A 27,263-nucleotide genomic window follows, 5' to 3' on the forward strand; every position below is an offset into this window, starting at 1 on the left:
GAGGATGGCACCTGAGGAACACCCAAGGTTGACTTATGGTAAGTTGTGTGAGCACACACATACACCATGTATACATGCACATACACAAGGCAGGCTGGGAGAGGCAGAGGAAGGAAAGGAGCTCAATTGGTCTAGGGGTCAAAAGCAAAGACTTGCAAATATTTCAGCATTTACTTACTATGAACAAGCTATTTTCTAAGCTTGGTGACTATTTAGAAATTCTAAGCATAAGCATTCAAGTTATTTTATATTTGCTACTGAGTGATTATTTTGACTAGTCTAAAAACTGCTAGGGACATAATTTAATGGTAGAACATGTGCCTAACATGTAATAAGCTTGGGTTTGGTCCCTAGTGGGGGTGGGGATTAAACAGCTTAATAAAAACATATAATATTCAGAATGTTTTTGCTAATAGTACAGACTCTTATTTTGCATTTGAAAATTCAGGATCTAAAATGGAGAACTAAGTTTCACAAAGATGAAATTTAGGCATAAAGTAGTCCAGTGGTGTAATACAAAGCCTGGCTGGAATTTTGATCATTCTATACCTACTAGTAAGAAAAGATCACTGAAAACTTGCCAAGATTATTAAATGAGACAGCTATCTGTGATGAATATTCAAGAAAGAACGCCCTTCTTTGCTGAATTCTGTGCCTGAGGTTGATCTTGCATCGATGAAACCTTTTCCTAGTTCTATAGGTTCTAGGCAAACTTGGTTAAAGGACAGCCCTGGCAGATCAAAAGACAAGAGCGTGGAGGGTGGGGGGAGGTGTGTCTCTTCCTCCAGCTCCTGTCTTATTATAATTTGGCAGGCTCTGGTTGTATCATTCAATTCCAAGCCATCATTTCAATTACTGGCCCTCTCCTGTAACTGTACTTCCAAGTTCTGATGACAGCTCCCATTTTCCCAGTTGAGACTAGGAGCAGTTAGAGTACAAAAGCATTCATTGCTTGCTTTACTTAAGCCTGAACACTCCTTTGGAAACAGTTTCCTTATTAAGCCTTTTCAATTAGTCATCAATTCCAACTGATATGTTTCTTGATTTAGAAGAGAAAGCTCTGCTAGGGACTAGGTGGCCTTTCAATCAAGACTAAAAGTGAAAGTGAAAGCAAGGAAAAAAATGATTCAAATACCTGAATCTGGCAATGAGTTAAGATCTGCACATAGCACCAGCGGGATGGAATTGGGATCTGCAGTTGGGCTGCCAGGCCTACTTGAGGCTTTCTCCAAAATGTTTTTAACCTCTGAGACAAACATCATGGTCTGAATAAGTTTCACATCAGAATACTCTGGGTCCCAATGCATGTGGGCATTTGCCACTATAAGCAGTTGTTTGTCTGCAGCATGAATAGGCTTCATACCTAAATTTAAACAGCATAAAAAAGATGAAGAAAGTTATGCTTATGTTTCTTAAAAAGTACCTTAAAATTTTCTGAAAAAGATCCATAGCTACTTCATTACTCTTTTCTATGTATATTTATACTGATTTTAATCTCAAACTTATCTGAGGCGCTAAAGGGTAATTCTGAAAACCACGATTTATTAGTTATTCACCTCCCATCTCCATCATACTGACAAATGGTAGCTTATGGGCAAAATTTGGTCTACTACATATTTCCATTACAGCCTTTGTGAGCTAAGGACAGTTTCACATTTTTAAACAGACTTTATGTGTCCCATAGAGCCAAAAGTATTTAGTATCTAGACCATTATAGATAGCTTTGCTGATTTTTGCTATATATGCTTAAGATAGAAATTATTTTGTGTATAATCAGTATTTGGGTTACAGTACTTTTCATGTGCTATATTCTTAGTTTAAGCAAGCAAGTTATTTATTTTCATTTTAAACAGCATGTGTGTGCATGTGCTCTCGAGACAGAAAGAGGGGTAGGGAGGAAGATGGGAGGAGGAGGGAGGGAGTGAGAGAGAGAGAGAGAGCGTGCGTGCGTGCGTGCGTGCGTGCGTGCGTGCGTGTGTGTGTGTGTATGGGGTCTGTGTATGAGTGCAGTGTCCCCAGAGGCCAAGAAGAGAGCTGAAGCTAAGTTAAAGGTGGCTGTGAGCCACCCAATGTAGGTGCTGAGAATCAATTTCTAGTCCTCTGGGAAAACAATGTATACTCTCAACTGCTAAGCCATCTCTCCAGCACCAAGCAAGTACTTTTAAGTGACTCTTATTTAATGAGCATAATAATCTAGTAAGAGATGTTTCCAGTTGAATTAACCAATTGTATGAACCTACAGAAAATAAAATACAAAACAAATTCGCTATCCAAGTAAATTCCCAAATAAAATTAATTTTAAAATGAAAACTGTGGGACTGGATAGATGGCTCAGCAGTCAAGAACACTTGCTGCTCTTGAAGAGGATCAGGAGCAGTAAGTCAACTGCCTGCAGCTCCACTCCAGGGGATCCAGCACCCTTTTGGCCTGCACGAGTACAGTCATCACACAGAGGACATATATGCAGACATTCACCTTGAAACAAAAATTAGACTGTATGCTTTCAAGAGTCTGGATATGTTACTTTTAGACCTGGTTTTATTTCTAATTACTTTTTATGGACTCAGGCTAGGTAGCCACTTAATATTTTTGATACTTAAATTAACTTGGAAAAAGATATTCATAGACTAGCTTATATTATGAGAAATAAAATAATTCCTCATAATTGAAAAATAAATTGAAATTACTTTTCCCATAAAATTCTGTTAAAAATAAAATTAACATAATATTTCCAAATGGTGGACATGGTAATGAATACAAATATAAACAAACAGGCAGTGGCAGAAAGACAACCTGCAAAAAAAATCTATTAAGTCTCACCATTTTCATTTTAAAATTAACTTTATTTGATAATTTATTTGGGTAGCAAATTTGTTTATTTCATTTTCCACAGGTTCATATAATGTTACTGATTTCTGCTACTGACCTTTCACTATTAAGCTTGCGAAATGCAAGATGGATAAGTCTTGCAAGTGGCAAGAAATGAAGTTCAAGGCATAAAATTCAATATTATGGTACAATGCCACTTTAACATAAACTTACATACATATATTCTAGATGTTTGGATTTATATAAAGAAATTTATAGAGTGTGACTGGGATAAGAATTCCTCAGTTTTTAAGTTTATGTACTTTAGAGTTTAGAGCTATTGAAGTATCAGTGAACATTCAAAGCTGTTTTCTATTGAAATTTCCATAAAAATACCTTAAAATTTTCTACTGAAATATGAACTCTAAAGAAAAAGGCCCAATTTCTAAGTCTGATATTTAAGTAAAATTACATTTCCTTCTAATCATATCAAACTGTAACTTTTCTCAGTGTTGAGAAAATAAGTTACCAAAGTAATCTGCTATAGGAAACTGAAGAAATATTTAAAAAATTTTTTGAAGCTGTCTCTTCTTCCTAGAAGTTTTAGTGTTACTTCTGGCTATAAATGAATGCTCACTATAATTAAATACTAAAAATGTGTCCTCAAAAAAGCCATTTTCTCCTACCCACTAAATTTTCCTTCTACAAGGAAAGGTACATATTTTACAAAGTAGAGATGTATACAATATAATTTAGAATTACTCTTCTGTAAATTAAAAAGGGGTAAAACTTCAAAAGAGGGTATTATTATAAAAGCAAAACAAAACACATCAGAAGAACAATGTGATGGGAAAAGACATTTAAAAAATGAAAAGGCTAAAAAAGAAGTAAACACAAAATCTCACACTGAAGATGGACTGTTTACTGATAAACTGAAGAACTGTAGAAGAAGAAATCTGACACTATGTATAGTCTAAATAATTTAAACTAGTACTCAAGGCAGCTTTTCTTCCATAGGAAGCAGAGAAAGAGAAATGCACTGATGTGGCCCTACCACCTTATTCTTGCTGGAGACATTAATAAGTAACAGAGTGCTCCAAGTCAGGCAGCAGAGAGGCCAACAAAAGACCTTGATAATGCCAAGTACACAATGAGTTTCTGACTCTCTGGGAAGCTATAAATAATCTGAAAACCCTGAAAAGTATCACATAGATAAAAGATGTCATTCTCACCCTGACAAAGACTTAAGATTTAATAAAGAAATTAAAGAAAACATGGCAACTATTTAACCATAAAAACCAAAAGGTTCACAAGAGAGGACTAAGTCACTGTAATTGCTAACTGAGCCTAACCAAAACATAGCCTACTTTGAAGAACTTTTTCAATTATAGTATGTTAAAAGGGCATATGCTACCTCTTATGTAAAAATGCTGATAGAAACCATAGGGTATATCATGAAATCACAAGAAATATATAATATATAATTAGCACTATTTTCTTGTCCATCTCCTTTAACAGCTCTCATAAAACAAGAGAATAACCTTGTAAAGAACAGTAAGATTCTCTTTTCTTAGGAAATCTGGAATGGTGTTTATTTTTAATATAATATAGATTGCACTCACCTGTTCCAAAGAGTTCCTTGTGGACCTCTAATACCACAGCAACACCAATATTATCTTTTGTCATCACTCTATTCAGCATTGCTTCGGATCCATCTGAATTCGCCATTGCTACCTGATTGAATTCCACAGTATGCTTCTGCACCAATGTAAATCTAAAAGGCACACATGTTCAAATGACTTAGGTAGATAACACTGTCATGCTAAGACATTGAAAGTGGAGGGGCAGAGTACAGACACTACTGATAATCTCTGAAATTTTCTAGGTACAGATGGTCATGTGACATTCTGGCTATGGTTATGGGGGCCCTATCTAGTAAAGATGAAATATCTATCTCCTTCATCCTTTTTATATCTTTTTCCTCTCTAGCTAGCACCTACAGGACTAATAAACAAGTGTGAACCAAGCAGATGGCTAAGAGCCAATATTCTAAAGACTGAGTAGCAGCTGAGCCAATTCTATCTATTTCTAAACTGGATGTTGGTGTGTGAAAATTCATTTACTTAAGCTACTATACAGATTTCCTGACAATTAAAATTTAAAGGTACATACAATCTTAACTGAGTGAACAACCTAAAAGAGAAAGAAAAAAGTCTATTTGCCCTATTTGCAGATTTGTTTTTATAACATATCAAGGAAATGAAGGAATGCATCCTTTTAGTAGCTAAAAATTATCACTTTTAAAAACTAGGTTTTACAGAAGGACTGTAGTTAGGTGTAAGTACCCAAAGAAATAGATTGTATTACAAGAAGAAATGGGTCTCTGTGATGATGGAAAATTATAGGATATAATAAAAATGCTAATATTTAAGAGCTGCAAACTTGGTCAAGCCATCTGTATTGGTTTTCAGCTTGAGACAAGAGTTATCTGGGAAGAGAAACCTCAATTAAAACAAACCAACAAACCACCACCACCACCACCAACAACAACAACAACCCAAGCCTCTATCAGATTGCCTGTAGGAAGCTGCTGTGAGAGAGCACAGCTCACTCTTGGACAGGTGGCACTGTGTAGTCTAATAAAGCAGACTGGGTAAGGCACATATGGCAAACAGGAAGCACTGTTCCTCCATGGCTTCCGCTTTAGTTCCTGTCTCCAGTTTACTGCCCTGATTTTCCTTGGTGACCAACTAAAGTTTTGCTCCAAGTTACTTTTGGCCATAGTCTTTATCAGAGTATTAGAAACCAAAGTAAGATACTACTTAACATCATTTACCCAATTTTATTATTAGTTTTTAAAAATATTTACAGAGAACCAAAATAGTACTTTGGGGTAAGCGGGAATCCCTGACTGGCCTTGAACTTGCAGCAAATTCTCTTTTCCTGTCTTTGATTCTTAGTAATGAGATTAGGGCACAAACCACCACACATGGTTTAACATGATATTTTTCATTAAAAGTTAAAAGACATTTTTTGTTTTCATAACAATCTCTCTACCACCTTAGATTCTTTCTAGCCATGAAAATTAAGCCACACATCCTTTCAAAAAATACTGACTAAAAAGCTTACATTGCTGCAGTATAGCATGCTAGAAGAAATGGTAGTCTTTCCACCAAATTCTTGTTCCAATTCCTCAATGCCTCAGATGCGCTTAGAATGTGTAATGTGTAAAGTGTCTGGTCATGTGACCTATTTCAAACCCAGAGTCCTTAAAGAAAGCAGATTTCACCCTGCACTGGTAAAGAGGTGGTCCTTAAGCTGAAATGACTACCTATGTGAAGAATGAAGTTAAGAGCATTTCAGTGAAAGAAGGGGAAAATACCAAGATAACAAATAGCTTGGTGGAACAAAATTAGGGAGGAGGAGGTAGAGGAGGTAGAGGAGGTGGAGGAGGAGGAAGAAGAGGAGGTAGAGGAGGAGGAGGAGAAGGAGGAGGTAGAGGAGGAGGAAGAGGAGGTAGAGGAGGTGGAGGAAGAGGAGGGAAAGGAGGTAGAAGAGGAAGAGGAGGAGGAAGAGGAGGAAGAGGAGGAGGAGGAGGAGGAAGAAGAAGAAGAAGAAGAAGAAGAAGAAGAAGAAGAAGAAGAAGAAGAAGAAGAAGAAGAAAACAGCAACGCATGGAATGGTATTGGAGATAAAACAGGGCAGCTAAGTAGATTATAGGTAAGAACACTTGCTGCTCTTCTAAAGAACAGAGATGGGGTCCTAGCATACACAGCAGGTATAACACAATCAACGGAAACTCTAGCTTCAACGAATCTGACACTCCCTCTGGCCTCCACAGGCACCCACATATACATGGCATGTATGTATATGTATGTACATATACATAGATAAAAATAAGAAGCAGGTGTAGTGGCTCACATCTTTAATCCCAGCTCTTGGGAGGAAAAAATAGGTGGGTATAAGTTCAAAGCTAGCCTGGTCTACATAGCCAGTTCCAAGTCAGCCAATGCTACATAGTGAAACTGTCTCTAAATATTCAACTTTTTAGTTTTTGAAACAAGGTTTCTCTTTGTAGCTGTGGCTGTCCTGGACTCATTTAGTTGGCCAGCCTAGCTTCAAATTCACAGAGATCTGCCTGCCTCTGCCTCCCAGAGTGCTAAGATTACTGGTTAGTCTATAAATAAACAAATAAATAAATAAATAAACACACACACAAACCGTTTTACAACCTACCAACACTAATTTAACACAGTCACTTACGTTCTTCCCTATCCACCATGTATCAAGTATGTTCCATGTGGCTTCTATTTTCTGTTGCACAGAATGCCATACAGGAAATTTTGAAATAAAGCATTCTTTCTCTATACTATTGGAATTTTTCTTTTGACTAACATGCATTGGTTTATAGTTTCCAGCTATTAATTCAAACTAACAATCTTTGGTAATGTGTAAAATCTTAAGGCTGTCATTTTATTCAGTATTTAAAATTCATCTGGCATTTATATCCTGGTTGGTGTACTCTGTTTTATAAGCATCATTCCTGATACTATTTTATCATATAAGAATTTTTCTGTATGTTTGCCTTTTTTGAAAAATTTAAGCAGCTCAAATGGGTATAAAAAAAGAACCTACATAATCAAGATTGAAATGACTAAAAAAACCAAAGCTGTAACAGCATAAAAAATCCTTATATAGCTGATGATTATGATGAATCTCATGTGTAGGAGAACATGTCCAAAACAAGCTTACAAAGAAGCAGCAATTTCTTAACAGTGTGCAGTCTAAAAGCAATTTGCTGTGTTGCCATGTGATCACACTAAAGCTAGAGAGACAACACTGAATACCAACTGTGAATAACTAAACTAAGAGGACTGAAATAGTATTCTCCCTTAAATTATTTATAAGTAAAAAGGACACAGAACACCACCGAGAAGCTAGTATGAGCCAGTGAGATGTTCTGTGTGGTAAAGGCCATGATAACCTGATAACCTGAGGTCAACCCCCGGAATCTGCAGCACAGATGAAGAAAACTGACTCTGCTAACAAGCTGCACTGTAACTTCCACACACAGGTCACTGGTGTGTGTGCTGTCATCAACCACCCCACATTCATACAAAAAAGGAAACATAAAAAGAGGAAGAGGAGGAAGTAGAGGGGGGAAAAGTACCAAAAGTTATACAGATCTTCCTTTCTCTATCATTCCTCTTAAAAACCACAGAGAATTTCTTAATTTATATTTAGCATGCAATGACCTTGAATCTCCTCAATCACTAGTATGTAAGAAAACTAACCTTGTAAAGGCAAACTTACAGACTTGAAATAAGTATGGAAGAAAAATAGGCAAACACTATTCTGTGTTTGTACAGCATTTAACTGTTTGTTATTGTTTATTTGTTGTTGTTGTTGTTTTTAAGGTATCTCTATGTAGCCTTGACTGGCCGAGAACTTACTATGTAGACCAGGATGGTCTTGAACTAACAAAGATTTGCCAGCCTCTGCCTCCAGAGTGCTGGAATTGAAGGTGTGCACCACCAAAGAACTCTTAACATGTGCCATCTCTTGAGCCCCACATTTAATTGATAGCAAATTATCATGAGAAACCACAAATCAAGACCTCATTTTAAAGAATTAAAATCACAGACTACTAAATGCAGTCAAAGAAATCAATAACACAGCTGGCCAATGAGAAAGGAGTATCACAATATACTTAAAAAAAAGGGGAGGGGGGAACAGTTTGAAATGGCACTAAAATTTCTAAAATGAGGTAACCTTGTAAGAAGTAAAAGTAATACCAGAGCTGAAACAAAAGCCTAAAAAATTGTATTTGTTATAAAAGTTGATAGTGTGAACTATAAAGGAAGATCTCAAGTATCAAGTAGCCTTGCTCATGGGACCTGTCTGCCTGTCTTGTTTTCATTATCTTAAAAAAAAAAAAAAAAAATTAGAAAATGGTTACCTACTTATTTCTGAAAGTCACTTTAAAATTTAAACAAGACAATCCATAAATAATTAGAAAGGACTTTTTAATGTAGAAAAATAAAATTTGTAAAAAACAAAACAAGGAACTGAGTATATTCCCCATTATTTATAGAGCTCTACACTATTATTTAGAGATCATGTTTATTAAAAATTCATGGAAAAGATAAAAAACTGGGTACATATAAATAAGAAGTGAGCCAAATATATTTCAAATTCATTGATTTGTTCACATAAAATAGTATGTTATGATGGAAAGATGTGTTCTCAGAAAAAAAAACCTGCCTGATTTTGTTATAATGGGGATTAAACAGGAAAATATTAGAAAAATAGGCACAAACGTGTGTATAGGATCCCGCTAATGTGTCAAGTCCAAGTATTAACCATGAAATTCAACTTCTCTCACGGTTCTATATATTTACTTCTCACTAAGTGGTGTTAATCTTTTAATTCCCTGCCTCCCTAAGTCCTATGCTCTCTATACATCTACAACTTTCTTATCTACACCGTATTATGTTTGATTGTCCTATGTTCCTATCTTTTCCTGCTATGTTTGAATTTCTAGTGAGATCTGAAATTTTTCATGCCTAGCACAGACAATAAGCATTCAGTAAATAAGTTCTTAAGTATATACATAAAATATTAGCTGAAAATAAAAAGGTTGGTCATATGAATGAAATCTCAGAACAAAATCCACATCAATTATTGCTATTAGAAGGTACTAATTCCACTTTACATGTAAACAATAGTTTACTTTATGATATTTTTAATATTGTATTTTAAAATCCATCTATAGTGAGAATTTTAGATTCTTTAAAAACTGCCATGTTATATGAATGTTTTTGTTTTAGTGCCAGGTGTGGGATATGGGGCTGCTTCAGACTGTCCACACCTACTAACTAGGACGTGTGTCATGTCTAGCAGGGGTGTGATTTTTGTGCCAGTTGGCCCCCTTTTCCCTCTACCTAGCCTTGGGGGGTTGGAAGGAACTGGGGTCGAGATGTGTGGTAGATAAAAGAATCTAATAAAGTAGCCCAAAAGCCTGGCTACATCCAGCTGAGACTAATTTGCCAGTAAGATAGAAATAATACAATAAACATCATCATTTTCAGTATGCTGCCTAAGAAAAACAATTTTAACTACAACACTTGCAATTTCTAGTTTTACCTCTTTATAGTCAAACTAAAGTCTATCTTCAATGTGTGAAACTTAAAAGTAATTAAGTATACACTCCGTGATACAGCTCTTGACTCACTTTTCTGTTTTGAAGAATATTGCACAACCATCCACATGCTTTCTTTCCTGCTCAGACATGATTTTGGCACGTGACTTTGGGGAAAAAAATCCATCGTATCCACGATCCTTCAATGCTGGCAGAAAGAGAGTAAAGTATTGCTCTGTTTCCACTTCCTAAGATGAAAGAAAAATTGTTATCTACATGACAGAGTGAAAATGACTAAGACATAGAAATATTCTGCAGTGGGTAGGGCATGACTAAGACAAAGCACTTCCTGTAGCGTATTGCCCAGCTATCTTATCATTAGCACTGTTCTTGACACGTGTAGCGTTTTAAACCTGGCTTTCTTATGATCATAGTACTGGTGAACCTACGAATAGGGGTAGCTCTCAGCTCTCTTGACTCCTAAGTTAGGGTTCACTCCAAAATATCTCCCTTCCTCCACATTGTAATTAAAGCATGGATGGGTCGTAGGTTAGGTGATAGGAAATAGTAAATCTTTCGTGTAAAGAGAAAAATTATTACATTAACTGTTCTCTTCCAATTGTGAAAGAAAGAAATGAAACCTGAAGAGTGTGAAAGATACTCTTTCAACAATAATAAAAAAACTCTACAATTTCTCAAAATTTTAGAAATAGCAATCATAAGTCTCTTAGTTTAATAGTTAAGTTAGATTTTATTCTTTAACCCATAGACTATTTTAAACAAACCTTTCTATATGAAATAATCAAATGTGGAGGTGTTGATATTTACATATGAAGGTACATATATGTATGTAGGTATGTATGTGTGTGTGTGTGTGTATGTGTGTGTGTGTGTGTGTGTGTGTGTGTGTGTTTATTTAATTTAATGGGCATTGGTGTGAGGGTGTCAGATCACCTGGAATTGGAGTTACAGATGGTTGTGAGCTGCCAAGTGGGTGCTGGGAGTTGAACCCAGGTCCTTTGGAAGAACAGACACTGCTCTTAACCACTGAGCCCCCTCCAGTCCCATGAACGTGCTCTTAACAACATGATTTTATAACAAAAATCTAAGTGATTGTCCCACTGTATAAAAATTGTATTCATGGAATTATATTCATATACTGATTTTAAGAATTTGAGGAGCATGAAAATGCATTAAGTGAACAAACAAAATATGCCAATAGTAGATTCTCTTTGTATTAAAAGAACAAAAACAAAAAAACCCAAACATAAATGAAGCGCCGGGCGGTGGTGGCGCACGCCTTTAATCCCAGCACTTGGGAGGCAGAGGCAGGCGGATCGCTGTGAGTTTGAGGCCAGCCTGGTCTACAAAGTGAGTCCAGGACAGCCAACGCTACACAGAGAAACCCTGTCTCGAAAAACAAAAACAAAACAAAACAAACAAACAAAAAAAGTAATAAATAAAATAAATTAAAAAATAAATAAGTTAATTAAATGAAAAAAACAAAAAGCATACAAAAATGCTTCAGAGGCTTCAGCACATTGGCTGCCTTTGACATACAGGAGCACATGTTTTTCTTGGCCATACTTTGTAATTTTTCAATTTTTCCAGAATACTGTGGCTTTTACAAAAGAAAAGCTTTCTTAAATCCTTATTTATCTTTCAAGCTACATTTCATATACAAAGGCACAGCATGTTACTACTATAAATACTGTTTGCTTCCTTCTCTCCAAATTCTGGCCATTCTTACTATTTGTAAGAACATTTAATCTTTAAAGATTTTTACTTACTATGTCTCAGAAGATGTAAAATAGAAAACAAACAACTACCAAGCTATTTTATTTTTTAAAAATGTTTTCCTTGTTTGGTAGGTTCTCTTTTTTGGGATAAGACCTCATTGTGTAGGAATGGCTAGACTGAGGCCTTTTAGGTAGCCAAAACCAAAATAAATAAATAAATAAATAAATAAATAAATAAATAAATAAACAAACAAACCCAAAAACAAGTTCAGGTTCCTTCCCAGGATATACTGAAAGTGTATAAAAATACTACAATAGTTTTAAAGCATCCTTAAGAAATGGCAACTATTTTAGGTGATAGATATGTGTACAAGCCTGACTTAGCCATACCATACTATACAGATATATTAAGATACTAGACTATATCTAAGAAATTTATATAATTGTCAACTTAAAAATTTCAAAACAAAAACATTTAATATGCTTTGAAATTAATAAAATTACTAAAAAAAATCCTATTCAAACATTGTGGACTAATAATTGGTAAATGCTGAAAAGAAATTTTAATGTCCAAAGAATACATATTTTTTCCTCAGTTAATTTCAGTAAATACAGTGCTATTAAATAGAAGACTCTAAAGTCCACTTCTTCAACTCAAGGCTATGTGACTTTTACAACTGGGCTCTTCTTCTGTGAGTGGTCCACCTCCTGAGCCCATAAAAAGTATTTAAAGGAACTGAAGGGAATTTTTAAAATGATTTTTGAGAAGTCAAACAGATAGAAAAAAATTACCAATATAGATCTGTATAAATGTACCAGAAAAAAGAAAAAAAAATTAGATAAGTCTAAGTTTTAGAAATAGTTTATAAAGTAAGGTATAATTTATGACTGTGCAGTTTTTAAATTGTTTAACCTTAAGAAATATTTTTAAGAAAACACTTTCTTCTGAACTCAACTCTAAGTAAAATTTAAATTCCTGAAAGACTAGTAATCTTTCTGCAATTTTCTCTTTCAATAATTCTAATAAATTGTTCTTGGGGGGAATTGTTAACATGGATAAGAGGCAAGATTAAAATCAGAAAATAGTAAATAAAAATAAGTGCACATGTTCCCAGACAGCAATATAGTCACACTGTGGAAATCTCTTTTATTAAAATTATCCCCCCTTTAAAGGAGTGAAACTATTTTTTTTTTTTTTTTTTTTTTGAGTTTTGCTCTGAACACAGGCTTCTCTCTGAGAGGTAGGATCTTCTACTATTTTTAGCTCACCTTTAAGCTAAGCACAACTTAATTTCCATAGTGTTACCTGAAGACTAATGATATCTGCGTCCCAGTTAACAATTTCTTCCATAATTCCCTTTTTCCTGTATTCCCAGTTTAATGCCCAGGACGGGCAATAGCCATATAGCTGCCGGGTAGCGTATTTATCACATAACACATTGTAACACATAACCGTGAATGATGCTAAGAAGCAGGAGAAAAAAAAACAGACAAAGGGAGGAAATTAGGCAATTTTTTGTTAATCAGTATCAAGAATATACCTGCATAAGCACACAAATACAGTTCATATATCATTCCAGGCAAAATGCCAGGAGAAGTAAATTCTGATAAGGTATTTTCTTTTGTTTTCCTTGGAATGCAGGATTTCTCAAAGAGATAGGATCTTCTTTGCTGTTTATGCTCACCTTTTAAGTAAAAGACGATTGCACTTACAGTGTTACCTGATGATTTCACTGAAGTACATTACATCAATGTTTATTTAATAGTCTAGATTTAACGATCCATATTCTAAATTTAAGAAAATTTAATAAATTCAGAATTTGAAAATCAGAATATCAATTGTTTGCATGTGATTTACTGAGAAGAGGGTTTGGCTTAACTAAAACAAAGGCAAATTCTATTTCAGTAAAAGGTTCTAATTTCATTACTTTTTACAAAAATATTGATAGTTAATATTTTAGGGACCTATTATTACTTCCACTAATCTGAGCCAGAAGAGAATGAACAAAATTTAGCCATAAGAGAATTGCTTTTGCCAATCTAGTGCTCACTTCTGAAATAAAATTATCATTCTATAAGACTCTTACTTAGTGGCGCCCGCCTTTAATCCCAGCACTCCGGAGGCAGAGGCTGGCGGACGTTGTGAAATTCGAGGCCAGCCTGATCTACAAAGTGAGTCCAGGACAGTCAAGGCTACACAGAGAAACCCTATCTCGAAAAACCAAAAACCAAACCAAAACAAAAACCAAAAATCCAACAACTGTAAGTTAGCTAACAACCCAGCTGCCCTCACTACTCCAAAATATGCTCTAAGACCAGTACCATAAATGATCACTTTGATGATTGGCAATCTACAACTTCTGGCCCCTAAATATCTGTGAAACAGGAAGTGAAGTTTAACAAAATTCTGAACTGACTCAAATTAAAATGCATGTTAAACTATAAAAAGACCTAACTACTCTCAACATTCTCCATTTTAAGTACGCATCTGCCTCACTTTGTAGACAATTAAAAAGAGCATCATCAACAACAAAAAACCTGATAACACAAATATAACTCTACACTAAGTCAGAGCATTAGGTTCATGGAATGCATACTTTCAAAAGGAACATCACTTGAGTATAATAAACCTGCCATATTTAGGAATTACCAATTTCATAAATTTGTAAGTAATTCAACACGAATTATCTTTATTGGAGTTGAGTTCACTTTCAATAATAAGAAAGGCAGTAAAGTATCTGATTCATGGCCATTTTGTATACTGAACGCTAATGTTCAGTAGAGTTATTCATATCCTCTGTGTTTACTTTGGAGATGACCCAGAACCAATCGTAAGCCACTACACTGTGAAGTGAGCACCCTGAGTTTGCCATGTTCTTCTACCTCTCCAGATTTGGAGTACCATTGTGAAGAGGAAAAGAAAAGCAAACTGTTACTGTTATTGGCTTCATTCATATCTGAGACTTTTTGAGGATTTTTCTAGAAAGGTCTAGCAGAGAAAGTTTCTCTAACAAAAACTAAAATTCTGTACCATCAGAATGTTTGCAAGCTTTAAATTGAAAATTAGGCTGCAGTAACAATTTCCTTATCTTCCATTTCTACCTGGAAGATTTTTCACTAACTGGGCTTAATTATTGTATATTTAATTATTATAATCACTTGATTATAAATTATGCTTAACTACCCTGAGTTATTATACACAGCTCTCTATTCAGCAAGAAAACGGGGCATTTTCAATGTTGACACTCAGAATCTACTCAGTTAGTACCACACTAAGAAAAACCTTTAATAGTTGTTCATCACAGTTAACCCTAAGAATACATTGCTTTAGGAATCACTGACTAGTTAATATTAAGCTCTCTGTATTGTTCCTTTTCTTAATAGAAATGTGGCTGTGTAAAAACCTTTCTTCCAAATTATGTTCATCCTTAATATATAAAACTCATTTTACACTCTTTTTAATTTTAATTAGTATATGCTCATGGTACAAAACAGTGACTTTCATTCTGACTCTTTCATACATCAGATACCTTGTTCACATTCCCCCTCCTGACTGCTCCCACCCCTGTTGCATCCTCCTCCCATAACGTTCCCTTCCTCTTCCCACATAACTTCCACCCTTTCTATCGTCAGGCCTTATGCAATTGTTTTTCTTAAATCTGGATTTCAAATATGAGAAAACATGAAGTATTTGTATTTCAGTATTTGGCTTAATTTCGCTTAACATAATATAAAAAGCTAACCAAGGAGGGAAAAGAAATTCCATTAAAAAAAGTTTTTAGGGTATAAAGGACATTAACCACACTACAGAAAACCAATTGTAAAATAAATCCATCTAATTCAAGGCACCCTAGAAAACTCAAGTGTTCCTCTTACATAGATTACTTAATATGCATCATGCTAAAACAATTGCTATTTGTGGTTTTGGAACAATGTCTACTTAATAGGCTGATGTTTTTCTACAGTGTGGTGACTTTAAAATAAGCCTATGTAAGACATAAAACTGTTTTGTGCAGAATTATTTCTCAGCATCATTAAAATACGAAGAGAACCATGAAGAAGTTATACTTCCACATAATACTGAAATATTTTTGTTCTGAATCCTCTTACCCCCCCCCCCAAAAAAAAGCCAAAAGGCCAGGTGTGGAGGTACACACTGTTAATACCAGCATGTGGGAGGCAAAAGCAAGTGGATTTTTGTGAGACCAGCCTGATCCACTCAGCAAGTTCTAGGGTAACCAGACCTACAATAATAAAGAGACCCTGACTTTAAAATTAAAACAACAACAACAAAAACAAAACCCTCCAAAAAGACAAACCAACGACAACAAAAAAACCCCTCAGAAACAGAAGAAGAAACTGTTCAAAATGTAGACAGTAACGTCTAATTGCAGTATACCCTTTTAAAATCATTAAAGAAGTAGCATTCAGTGATTGGTCTAATCCATAAAAGTTAAAATTTTCATTTAATTTTTAAATTGAAATTAAGTATCATAAAAATATTTATGGATACAATTTAAAAGGCACCTAAATAATATTCACAATTTTTAAGAAAGGTTTTATTTTATGTGTATGCATGAGTTCCTGTACCTATTATACCACAAGCAGCCTTACTTCCTGCGGAGGCCAGAAGAGAGCCAGATCCCTGGGAACTGGAATTATGCATGGCTGTGATGCCATGTGGGCACTAGAAACTGAACTCAGGTCTTCTTTAAGAGCAGCAAGTGTTCTTAACCACTGAGCCATCTCTCTAGCCCCTTCACAACTTATTATTTTTTCTTTTTTTTTTTTTCACAACTTATTTTAAGCAGAATTCCCAAACCTAAAATGTCTTCACATGTAATTAATGTCAATCCTGTTGACATTTCTACCAAACTCATATTTAAAGTATAAAACTCATTTTACACTATTTTTAATTTTAATTAGTATATGCTCTTTGTACAAAATAGTGAGTTTCATTCTGATACTTTCAGACACCAGATACTTTGTTCCTATTGCCCCTCACCTGAGTGCTCCCACTCCCTGCTGCAGCCCCTCCTCTTCCCACATTGCTCCCTCCACTTCTACCTTAAACACTAAGTACCACAGTTGTCTTCTCAAGAAAGATAAAGCATCTAAGAAATTCAACTTTCTTCAGAAGAAAAGTTATTGCTCATTAGATAATTTAAGAATCATCTACGGTTTCTTAAAGAGCTGCAACACAAGGAGTAACTTCCTTGTCCCGTGTGCCAGTGTGAAAGATATAAGATGTTTACTTGTATAATAGGTCTATCTTACTATCTTAATGTTGACGCTGTTTAATCAAGCTATCAATACTTCTGAACCCATCTACACCCATGGTGGACAAAATGTAAATCTATTAATCACAAAGCTCAAAAAATTTTTATTTTAAAAGCCAAAGATGAGAAAAGCTACCTGATGGCAGAATTTGGTCTCGTTCTTTTAATGTAATCCATGGCCTCGGAGGAAGCTGCTCTGGATGAACTGAAAGAAAAAAAAATTAAAAACATAAAGTAATCCTATATGTTTGTAAAATCAGTATCATTTAGTTTCTAATATCAAATCAACCTATTTATTATTTGGCTATAATGGTCTACAAATGGACTTAAAAATCCAATCCTAGAATTTAATTAAGACTTCAAATCTAAAAGATGTTTCAGAAAAAAATAAGTAGGAATCAGAGGTAAAAAGCTCCTGTTGTACCAGCCTGAATGAACTCCATCTCCATCCTCGGAGCCTATGCGGAAGCCTCATCCTTTTGTACATGTAATCCCTGAACTCCTCTAGGATGAAAGGAGGCTAGAGAATTGGCTAGAAGCTTAATGGCCAGGTAACATCGAGTATGCAGTACAGTGACAGCAACACAAGACAAGGTGAAAGGAATCTTTACAAAGTTGTCTTCTGACCTCTCCAAGTACACACAGTTCCCACATACAGCACATACAAATACAATAAAGAAATTCATTTAAATTTCTAAAAGAACAATGCAAATGACATAAAACTAGTATTAGAAAGGAACATTAAGAAACTCATTAATGGTATTTCCACATGTGTGATTTTATGAAAAGTGCTTTAAATTTAAAACCATAAGCAAAATCTTTAATTACATAGATAGCTTATAGTGACTTAGCTTTGTTCCCTTCTGCAAAATCAAAGCTATGTGAAATTTTAACAACCTGGTAAATCAAGTATCTTAAAAGAGAAAAAGAAAATGAATGTAAAACAAAACAAAACAAAACAAAACAAAACAAAAAACCACAAAAACAGACTTTTCTAATGAGGCTTTCACTGTCTGCTCATTCTCTTCAAAGCTGAGGACATAAAGACAGTAGCTGGAGCACATTACTGTGAATTTTCTGAATGTCCTATCCCAGAGTTCCCAAAAGGTCTGCAGACATTTAGCTCAAAGCTGCAATCACCTTGGATTCCAGGAAAATTACAGTCTTTTAGAATAGTCCTGCCCAAGATGAAGCAAGTATCTATGATGCTGTGCTACATTTGTAGTTGAATCATTTCTTGAGAAACATCGTGTGCTCTCAAGCTACTGGACTTTTTCAAACCCATCTTGTTGAACAAGAACTGAGACCACTAAAAAGACACAAGTGTACAAAAATTACAAAAGAAAAAACAAACAAAAAAAAAAACCAACAACAAAAAACCATTTACTTTTAGAATGAATGAATACAAGTTTAAGAACGAAAAAACAACAACAAACAAACAAAAACAAACCCTCAGAAAAAGACTTTGAAAATGTGAAAACACAACTGGTGGTGTTGGTGCACGCCTTTAATCCTAGCACTCGGGAGGCTGAGGCAGGCATATCTCTGTGAGTTTGAGGCCAGCCTGGTCTACAGAGCAAGTTCCAGGCTATCCAGACAAACTCTATCTTGAAAAACTAAAAAATAAAATAAAATGTGAAAATACTTATGGAACTATAAATTTAAAAAAAAAATTCCTATCTTTAGAAGTCTAGAAGAAAGAATAGAAGGCTGAAAAAGTTTTCTAAAAGATAATGGATAAAAATTTCTATTCAACTAGGAATCAAAGAAGATAAGTAAACTTAAGTCCAATAATTTTAATGAAATCTATTCCAAGACAGATTCTAACTAAACTTTAAAACTAAAGAAAAAAATTCAGAAACACCAAAGACCTAACAGATTACCTATAGGAAAACACCAGCTTAAATTACATTGAAAGCCCAAGGAAACACTACATTTTAAAATGGCTACATGAAAAGAACTGTCAGCTAAACGTTAGGTATCCAGCAGAATTATGTTTTGGAAATCAGGAGCTGGTCATGGGTGCATGCATGTAGTCCTAGAAACTCCAAACTACTGTGAGGCTGAGATTAATAGGAAATAAGGTCAGTCGGTATGCAATGGAAAACCACAAGACTGATCACTAACAGAACTGCCTTTAAAGAATGGCTAGTGCTACAGGAAGAACTCCAAAGAGAAATACAATAAAATATCCAAAAGAGAGAAGGAATGGGCAAAGCTAGGAGCATGAATGTTACCCACTTCACTATCTGCTCTTAAACTGCATTTGATGGCCAAAGAAAAGACTATTAAAAACTGTTATGTTACCAAGTATGACTACCTAGACTTTAGTTAAAATAAACTAAAAGGAAAAATATCTTAGTGGGCTGGATAAAAGGTATGACTCAACTATTCTACATATCTTCAAAATAATATTAAAAAATTAGAAAATAACTTTTCAAAAAGCAAGAATGGCTATGTAATATTTAATAAAACAGTTTCACAATAAAAAAATAGGAAAAACACAAAGGGCAATTACATAATGAAATAATTAATCCACTAAACCATAAGAATCCTAAATCAGAAGCAGGGGCTGCAGAGACAGCTCAGTAGCTACAACCATTTAGGGCACTGAACCCCAGATGGTGGCTTGCAGCCTTTGGTAACTGGTTTCAGACACCCTTTTCTGACCTCCTCAAGTATCAGACATTCTCATGATAACATGTATACATGCAGGCAAACTCTTATATACATACAAATAAATATATAAAATAAACATATAAAATAAAGCTTTAAAAAAATGAAACTTCTTGAAAGTAAACTTCAGGCCCAGATATATTCTGCAGTAGCAGCAGCTGCAGCAGCAGCAGCAATAATAAATAAACTCTCCCAAATAATACAATTCTCAACAGATTTCATGAAGTCACTACCTCAGAAATAAAAATTGACAATGACAATGAAGAAAAAAGTTGCTTGCAACTCTGACTCAAACACAGATGAAAACAATTCTAAAAGTATTAGTAAATTAAAACTAGTGATATAGAAGAAGAAGTACAATATATTGCAATCTACTTGAGTTTATTCAGAGGACACAAAAATGGCATAACATACAAAAAACAAAGTAAAATAGAAAATTAAGAGAAAAATGAATAACAATATCTCAATTATCAACATTTAACAAAACTTAATATCTAACCCAAGGAAAACCAAGCTAGAAAATATCCTCAATAAAACATATCTATATAAAAGATCTAGTGAATATATTTAATTCTAAATTATTAAAAGTAAATTATATTTGACAAGGGTAAGCTATATCACCACTTTCAATTAGCTTTGTACTGCGTAATCTTTGCAAGTGCTATAAAGAAAAAAATAAAATGTGTAAGCATTGGGAAAAAATGAAATTGTACTTGTTGGCAGACAAACATTGTACAAATTGAAATAAAAATGTATTAGGAATTTAAGAAAAGCTCATCAAACTGTGTGGTATAGTATATCAGGGCACATTTACCAAGTTTTAAGAAATATGACTAAATATCAAAAAGTATATTAAAATATCAATTCCACAAATCAGCAGTAATCATTAAGGTACCAAAGCTTTATTCTTATGACATAAAAATGTCACAAAGTCAAAATTAAAAAAATAAAATGTGCAAGACTGATTAAAAAGCCTAAAATTCAAAACTGAAATTCCAGAAGGCCGCAATTAATAAAGTAATAAAATACAATGTTGTTGACATGTCAATTCTTCTAAAGTACTGCATGGACGGATTTAATGTAATACAAAGTAACATTACTATGTTTAAAAATATGATCTTATTATTGTATGTATGAGTGCTGCACCACATGTGTGCCTGGTGCCGTGGAAGCCAAAGCGTGTTGGATCTCCTGGAACTGAAGATAAGGAAGGTTGTGGGCTTCCATATGGGTGTGGAAATTAAACCTGGGTTCTCTAGATGGACCAACCAGTGCTTTTAAAGGCTAAGTCACTTCTCCTGCACCTTTCAATGGCATTATGAAAAAAGTGATTTGAAAAGTGGCTTAAACACAAATCCACACGCAGTCAAATGTAATCCTATTAAGGAGAAAATTTTACTCTCAAGACTTTTTACACTACTATAATCATGCTGTTAGATCACCTAAAGACTATGAAAACCAAAAAGCTGAAAACCATTCTATATACTGGAACTTTAAAAAAAGTGTTTTTTTGAATCATCCACTACCTCTGGTTCTTAAAACCTTAATACCTCCTCTTCTGCATAGACCTGAGAGCTTCGGGGGGTGTGTGGGGGGGTGGTTTGAGGAGGCCTCCAAAGTCTCTCAGTCTCTGCACATGATCTATCTGTGGGTCTCCAGACACAATAGGACTGATACACACATGAACTCAGAGACTGTGACAACATGCACAGGACCTGCATGGTTTAAACCAGAAGAAGTCTGAGCATTGAAAAGTGAGGTACACAAAGTCATACTAAGGCTATTTCCAATTGATGCCTTCTAGAAAAAGGAACAGCTATTTTTCTCCCAATGGAGTGTCACTGAGTGTATCAACCACAGTCCTAGGCAGGCCCCATCCATGCCCAGGAGTAGCTTCTAACCAACACAAAATGGACATCATTTGGGGGCGAGGTAGCTTTTTATTTTTATTTTTTCTTATTGGTTTTTGCTTTTTGTTCAGTTTCTGTTTTCTGAAGGATAGAAAAAACATGTACTTGGGTGGATAGGATTTGGGAGGAGTTGGCTAAGAAGAAAGAATATAACCAAAATACATTGTATTTAAAAATTTTTAGATAAGAAAATTTGTTTTAATGTATTTCAGGCTAATTTAATTGAATGTCAAATGTAATTGAAGATGACCTTTAACTTCTGATTCTCCTTTGTCCACCTTCCAAATGCTGAGATTACAGGCATATGCCACCACCACAGCCAGGTTATATGGCACAGGGCTCTCTGAATACTGGGCAAGCTCTTTACTGAGTAACATCAGCTGCATCACACTTATTTCTGATATGGCATTAAACATCAGCAAGGAAAGACTAGATAGATTATCAATAAGCGGTTCAGAGTTTTAAAAAACACACCTATGGGGGTATCATGGAACTTCACTCCTACTGTAGAAAGACTATCTTGTGTGCTGTATTGACACATACGCTATCAATTAAAAAACCTATGGCATATATAAGAAATGTTAGAATAAAACGTGGGACATCTGGCAGACTGGGGAAGATGTGAAGAGGACAGATGCATGGTACCTGAGCAGAGGTAGCCAGCCACATGGCAGAATGCAGATTAGTATAAATGGGTTATTTTAGGTTATGAGCTAGTCAGAGAAGAACCTAGCTATATGGCCTAGGTACTTATAAAACAATAATTGAGTCTCATGAATCATTTATTCCAGAAGCTTGGGGCTGGGAGGGAAAACATGCACCCGACTACACCTACCTCACACAAACATCAATCCCAAGGCTATAGGTCTAAGTATTACAAGAAAAACAAAGGAGCTCTAGAGAACGCATTCATGATCTTATGGTACGGAAAAGTTCTTAGAGAGGACTCAGAAACTGTAACCATACCAGGCCCACTACTACCCACCCCACCCCCATACCCAGCACATTTAGTACGCTAAAAGTATGTTCTTCATCAAAAGGTAAGCCAAACACAGAAAAGGGTATTGGCAACATAGATACCAAATAACTCACATAAAGAACTCCTGAAAATATATACATGGTCAACTGCTAACACTGATAGAGACAAGAAAGATATTGACTGAAAGTTGGGAATAGCAACGCATGTATTATATACAGAGCTTAACTAAAAGTCCACATATTTTTTAAAAAGTTCACATATTACTAGTGTTTTGTTGTTTAAACAGAATTTCAAGAATTTCAGACTGACTTGGAACTTTCAGTGGTCTAAAGGTGATTCTGAACTTCTGATCTTCGTTTCTCTATCTCACAAGAGCTAGGATTATATATGTATAATCCACACTTAGTTTATTTAGTGTCAAAGACAAAACCAAATGCTCTGTGCATACTAGGCATGCAGTCTACCATCAGAATCACATCTCTAGACCAATTCTTGATTTCGTACTAAAAAATTCTGGAGATAAGTTTACTAATTTGTTTGTCTTCCACTATTCAAATTCAAGTTACTTTGAGCCAAAAGCATTTTGAGTACGATTAAGTGCTTTTCCTTTTATTATAAACATTAGATTTGATAAGGTGGAAAGAAGTAGAAGGTCTTTTATGATAAAGCTCATTTTAAGAGTATGGCTAAAAATATTAACAATGACCTCTATGAAGAAACTCACAATTTCTTTAGCTCTGTTTACAAACTATATAGGGGTAGAAGAAATGGCTGAAAGGTTAAAGACGTTTGTGGTGCAAGCCTGGCTACCTGACATTGAACCCTGAAGCCTTTTCAAAGTGGGAGAAAGCTGACTACAGGTACCCTTTGACCTCTCACCTTCACATGTGTGCCATGGCACAGATGCCCACACAAACAACAAATTAAAATTTTGTAGGGTGTGGAAGATTAGACCTTGAGCACCTGAGAGACAGAAACAAGTCTCTGTGAGTTCATAGTCAGCCTGGTCTACACAGTATATGCTCTTGGCCAGCCAAGGCTATAGTGAAACCCTGCCAAATAGATAAGAAGGCAGATTTTTTTTTTTAAGGCCAGGAAGACATCTTAGTGAGACTCTGATAAACAAACATTTGTGGGGGGCGGGGGGGTTGAAGGGACAGGAAGATGGCTCAGTGGGTAAGAGTGCATGTTCTACAAATATGAAGGCCTAAAATCAAATCCTCAACACTACACTAAAAGTAGGACATATCTACACACATTTGTGTGAGAGGGCAAAAACAGGCCCTCCCAAGAGACTGCTGGCCAGACAGTCTAGCTGAAAAAGCCAATTCTGGTTGAATGATTGACCCTGTCTCCAGGAATAAATAAGGAGGAAAGAAATAAAGACCCTCACTATTTGTGCACATACGTAGCTACTCATATCCACACAGTCATGCTCACAGACCACAAATACACATTAAACAACACACATATATAACCAAAAAAATGTGTATTTTTAGAAATGTTACTCCAAAATATGTAAATCCGAATTAAAACATGTAAATCCGAATTAATCTACACACTTATACCCAAAATTTGAGTGCTTAAGTAAGCCAATAAAAAGTTGTAATACACAGAATTGCCTTCTTATGTAAGACAATTATACATATGCACTACAATCATTTTATTGCTCTGTAACTCTGGTATTCTTAAAGACTGCTTGTACACTTTCCACAAATGTACAATGATGGAACTACGAACACCTTGAGGTATAATGTAATTGTGTTCCAATTAAACCCATAGACTAAATCAAAAGAGTATTTAAAACACTTAACCTGCATCATAGCTTAGCCTAGCCTATCTAAACATGGACATAATACTTTAGTTATCTTATAGTTAGGAAAACTATGTAACAGAAAGCCAAATGTATAATAAAATGCTTATTATCTTATTTAATTTATTGAACACTATACTAAAAGTGAAGAACAGAATTGTTGTATGGGTAAACTTTTACATAATGCTAAAAACACCTTAAGTTAAGACACCTTGTCTAAGCATTACTGATAGTAATCTTTTCAATTAAAAATATGTGCACAGATCAGGTTGCAGGTCATCTGTATGAAATTTAGGCCACTAGTAACCATAGTGATTAAGAGTAAGACCATCTTGAGTTCATAGCCTTGGAATTACTAACCATTTTTTTTTTTCATTTTTTAAAAAAATTAATTTGTTCTTGTTACATCTCAATGTTTATCTCATCCCTTGTATCCTCCCATTCCTCCCCCCCCCCATTTTCCCATTATTCCCCTCCCCTATGACTGTTCCTGAGGGGGATTACCTCCCCCTATATATTCTCTACTAACCATTTTTATGTCAAAATTTGTAGCAATAAAATGTACAGATTCTGGGGATGGAGAGGTGATTGTGCAGCTAAGAGAACTTGATGCTGTTTCAAAGGACCCAAGCTTGATTCTTAGCACTTAACATCAGCCTACAACCACTAACATCAGCCTACAACCACCTATATATAACTCCAGTTCCGGGGAATCTGACACTCTCTTCTGGCCTTCTCTGATACCTCTACATACGTGGCATTTACAACTGATCTTGTGCCTCTAATTCCAACACTCAGGAGGCAGAGGTTGCCTGGTCTAGATTATAATGTCCAGATGAGCCAGGGTTACACAGTAAGACCCCGTCTCGGTAGTGGTAGTAGTGGTGGTGGTGGTGATGGTAGTGGTGGTGGTGGTGGTTGTAGTAGTGGTGGTGGTGGTGGTGGTGGTGGTGGTTGTAGTAGTGGTGGTGATGGTGGTGGTGGTGGTGGTGGTTGTAGTAGTGGTGGTGGTGGTGGTGGTGGTGGTGGTTGTAGTAGTGGTGGTGATGGTGGTGGTGGTGTGGTGGTGGTGGTTGTAGTAGTGGTGGTGGTGGTGGTGGTGGTGGTGGTGGTGGTTGTAGTAGTGGTGGTGGTGGTGGTGGTGGTGGTGGTTGTAGTAGTGGTGGTGGTGGTGGTGGTGGTTGTAGTAGTGGTGGTGGTGGTGGTGGTGGTGGTTGTAGTAGTGGTGGTGGTGGTGGTGGTGGTGGTGGTGGTTGTAGTGGTGGTGGTGGTGGTGGTGGTGGTGGTTGTAGTAGTGGTGGTGGTGGTGGTGGTGGTGGTGATGGTGGTGGTGGTGGTGGTTGTAGTGGTGGTGGTGGTGGTGGTGATGGTGGTGGTGGTGGTGGTGGTTGGTGTGGTGGTGGTGTGGTGGTTGTAGTAGTGGTGATGGTGGTGGTGGTGGTGTGGTTGTAGTAGTGGTGTGTGGTGGTGGTGGTTTAGTAGTGGTGGTGATGGTGGTGGTGGTGGTTGTGTTGGTGGTGGTGGTGGTGGTGGTGTGGTGTAGTGGTGGTGGTGGTGGTGGTGGTGGTTGTGGTGTGTGTGTGGTGGTGGTGGTGGTGGTGGTTGAGTGGTGGTGGTGGTGGTGGTGGTGTTGTCGTAGTGGTGTGGTGTGGTGGTGTGTAGTGTGGTGGTGATGGTGGTGGTGGTGGTGGTTGTGTGGTGGTGTGGTGGTGGTGGGGTGGTTGTAGTGTGGTGGTGGTGGTGGTGGGTGGTGGTGTGGGGTGGTGGTGGTTGTGTGGTGGTGGTGGTGGTGGTGGTGGTGATGGTGGATGGTGGTGGTGGTGGTGGTGGTGGTGGTGGTGGTGGTGATGGTGATGGTGGTGGTGGTGGTGGTGGTGGTGGTGGTGGTGGTGGTGGTGGTGGTGGTGGTGGTGGTGGTGGTGGTGGTGGTGTGGTGGTGGTGGTGGTGGTGGTGGTGGTAGTTGTAATAGTAGTAACAGCAAATCATTTTAAAATGTAAACATTCCACAAGATAGTATAACTAAAACTCTCATCTTATCACTTTGTAAACAGAAAGTACCCATACATGAAAAAAAGGAATGTCCTGCCTGCATAAGGTAGAAACTCCAAACCTGTAAGTAGCTATAAATGCAATTTGTGATCTATCAGCTACTGGTAACATCAACAGAGTTCAATGCTTTGTCATTAAGAGTTACCTGCAAGATTGTCAAGCATGAAGTTCAGTAGCTTTCGAGTTCCATCTGGGTCCTGGTATAAGCTCATAATATCCTGTGATAAAGGATTGCCTTAAACAGAAAACAAAAAAACAAGACAGTTACAATTTCAGGGCATACATTATGAAACAACATACTAATATCATAAACTGAATTTTGCTGTTTTATCTAGTGTACACATCTAAAGAAAACACTTTAATATATCCATAAGTAGTAACTTCAGGAGTTATTTGCAGATTTCAGTGTATGAGCTTGAAATCTGAGCTTGACAAAAGAAATACATACATGCATATACATAAACACATACATATTATTCATTATTTGTTTTAAAATAACCTTGTAAAGTCTACATCACCTTTAAGGACAGAGTGCTATCCAACACATAACAACTCTATTTAGGAGAGAATGAGTGGTTTCATATGAAAAAGCGGTCCCAGGCCAGCGAGATGACTCAGAAAAAGTTGCTTGCTGCCGAACTTCATGACCTAAGTGTTATCCCCAGGAACTACATGGTAAAAGAAAACTCAACTACTATAGCATTGCCCTGTGACTAAAACATGTGCCTCCCTCCCACACAAATAGATAAGAGTAAAATAAAAACAAATTGTTTTAAATAAATAAGTCTCCTTAGAACATTTGTATTAACATATTACATGAGGAAAATAATGAGAACCTGTTGCCAGAATAACAGCAAAATGTGGAGGG

The 27,263-nt window shown here is 36.1% G+C and overlaps 1 protein-coding gene across 5 annotated transcripts in view; it reads right to left on the bottom strand.

Moving 5' to 3' along the window:
• The window catches only part of Cnot6l (CCR4-NOT transcription complex subunit 6 like), an 81,101-nt gene that overhangs the window by 4,654 nt on the left and 49,184 nt on the right, over positions 1-27,263 (bottom strand). For all 5 annotated transcript variants that reach the window (XM_051170778.1, XM_051170777.1, XM_051170776.1 and 2 more), the window contains exons 5-10: positions 26,541-26,630; positions 17,104-17,172; positions 12,995-13,152; positions 10,043-10,197; positions 4,431-4,582; positions 1,136-1,363 (exon numbers count right to left, since the gene is read on the bottom strand). In XM_051170778.1, coding sequence (XP_051026735.1) covers positions 1,136-1,363; positions 4,431-4,582; positions 10,043-10,197; positions 12,995-13,152; positions 17,104-17,172; positions 26,541-26,630 — 852 coding nt within the window. The remainder of the gene's footprint in view (positions 1-1,135; positions 1,364-4,430; positions 4,583-10,042; positions 10,198-12,994; positions 13,153-17,103; positions 17,173-26,540; positions 26,631-27,263) is intronic.

Source organism: Acomys russatus, chromosome 28 (assembly GCF_903995435.1).
Source record: "Acomys russatus chromosome 28, mAcoRus1.1, whole genome shotgun sequence".
NCBI lineage: Eukaryota > Metazoa > Chordata > Mammalia > Rodentia > Muridae > Acomys > Acomys russatus.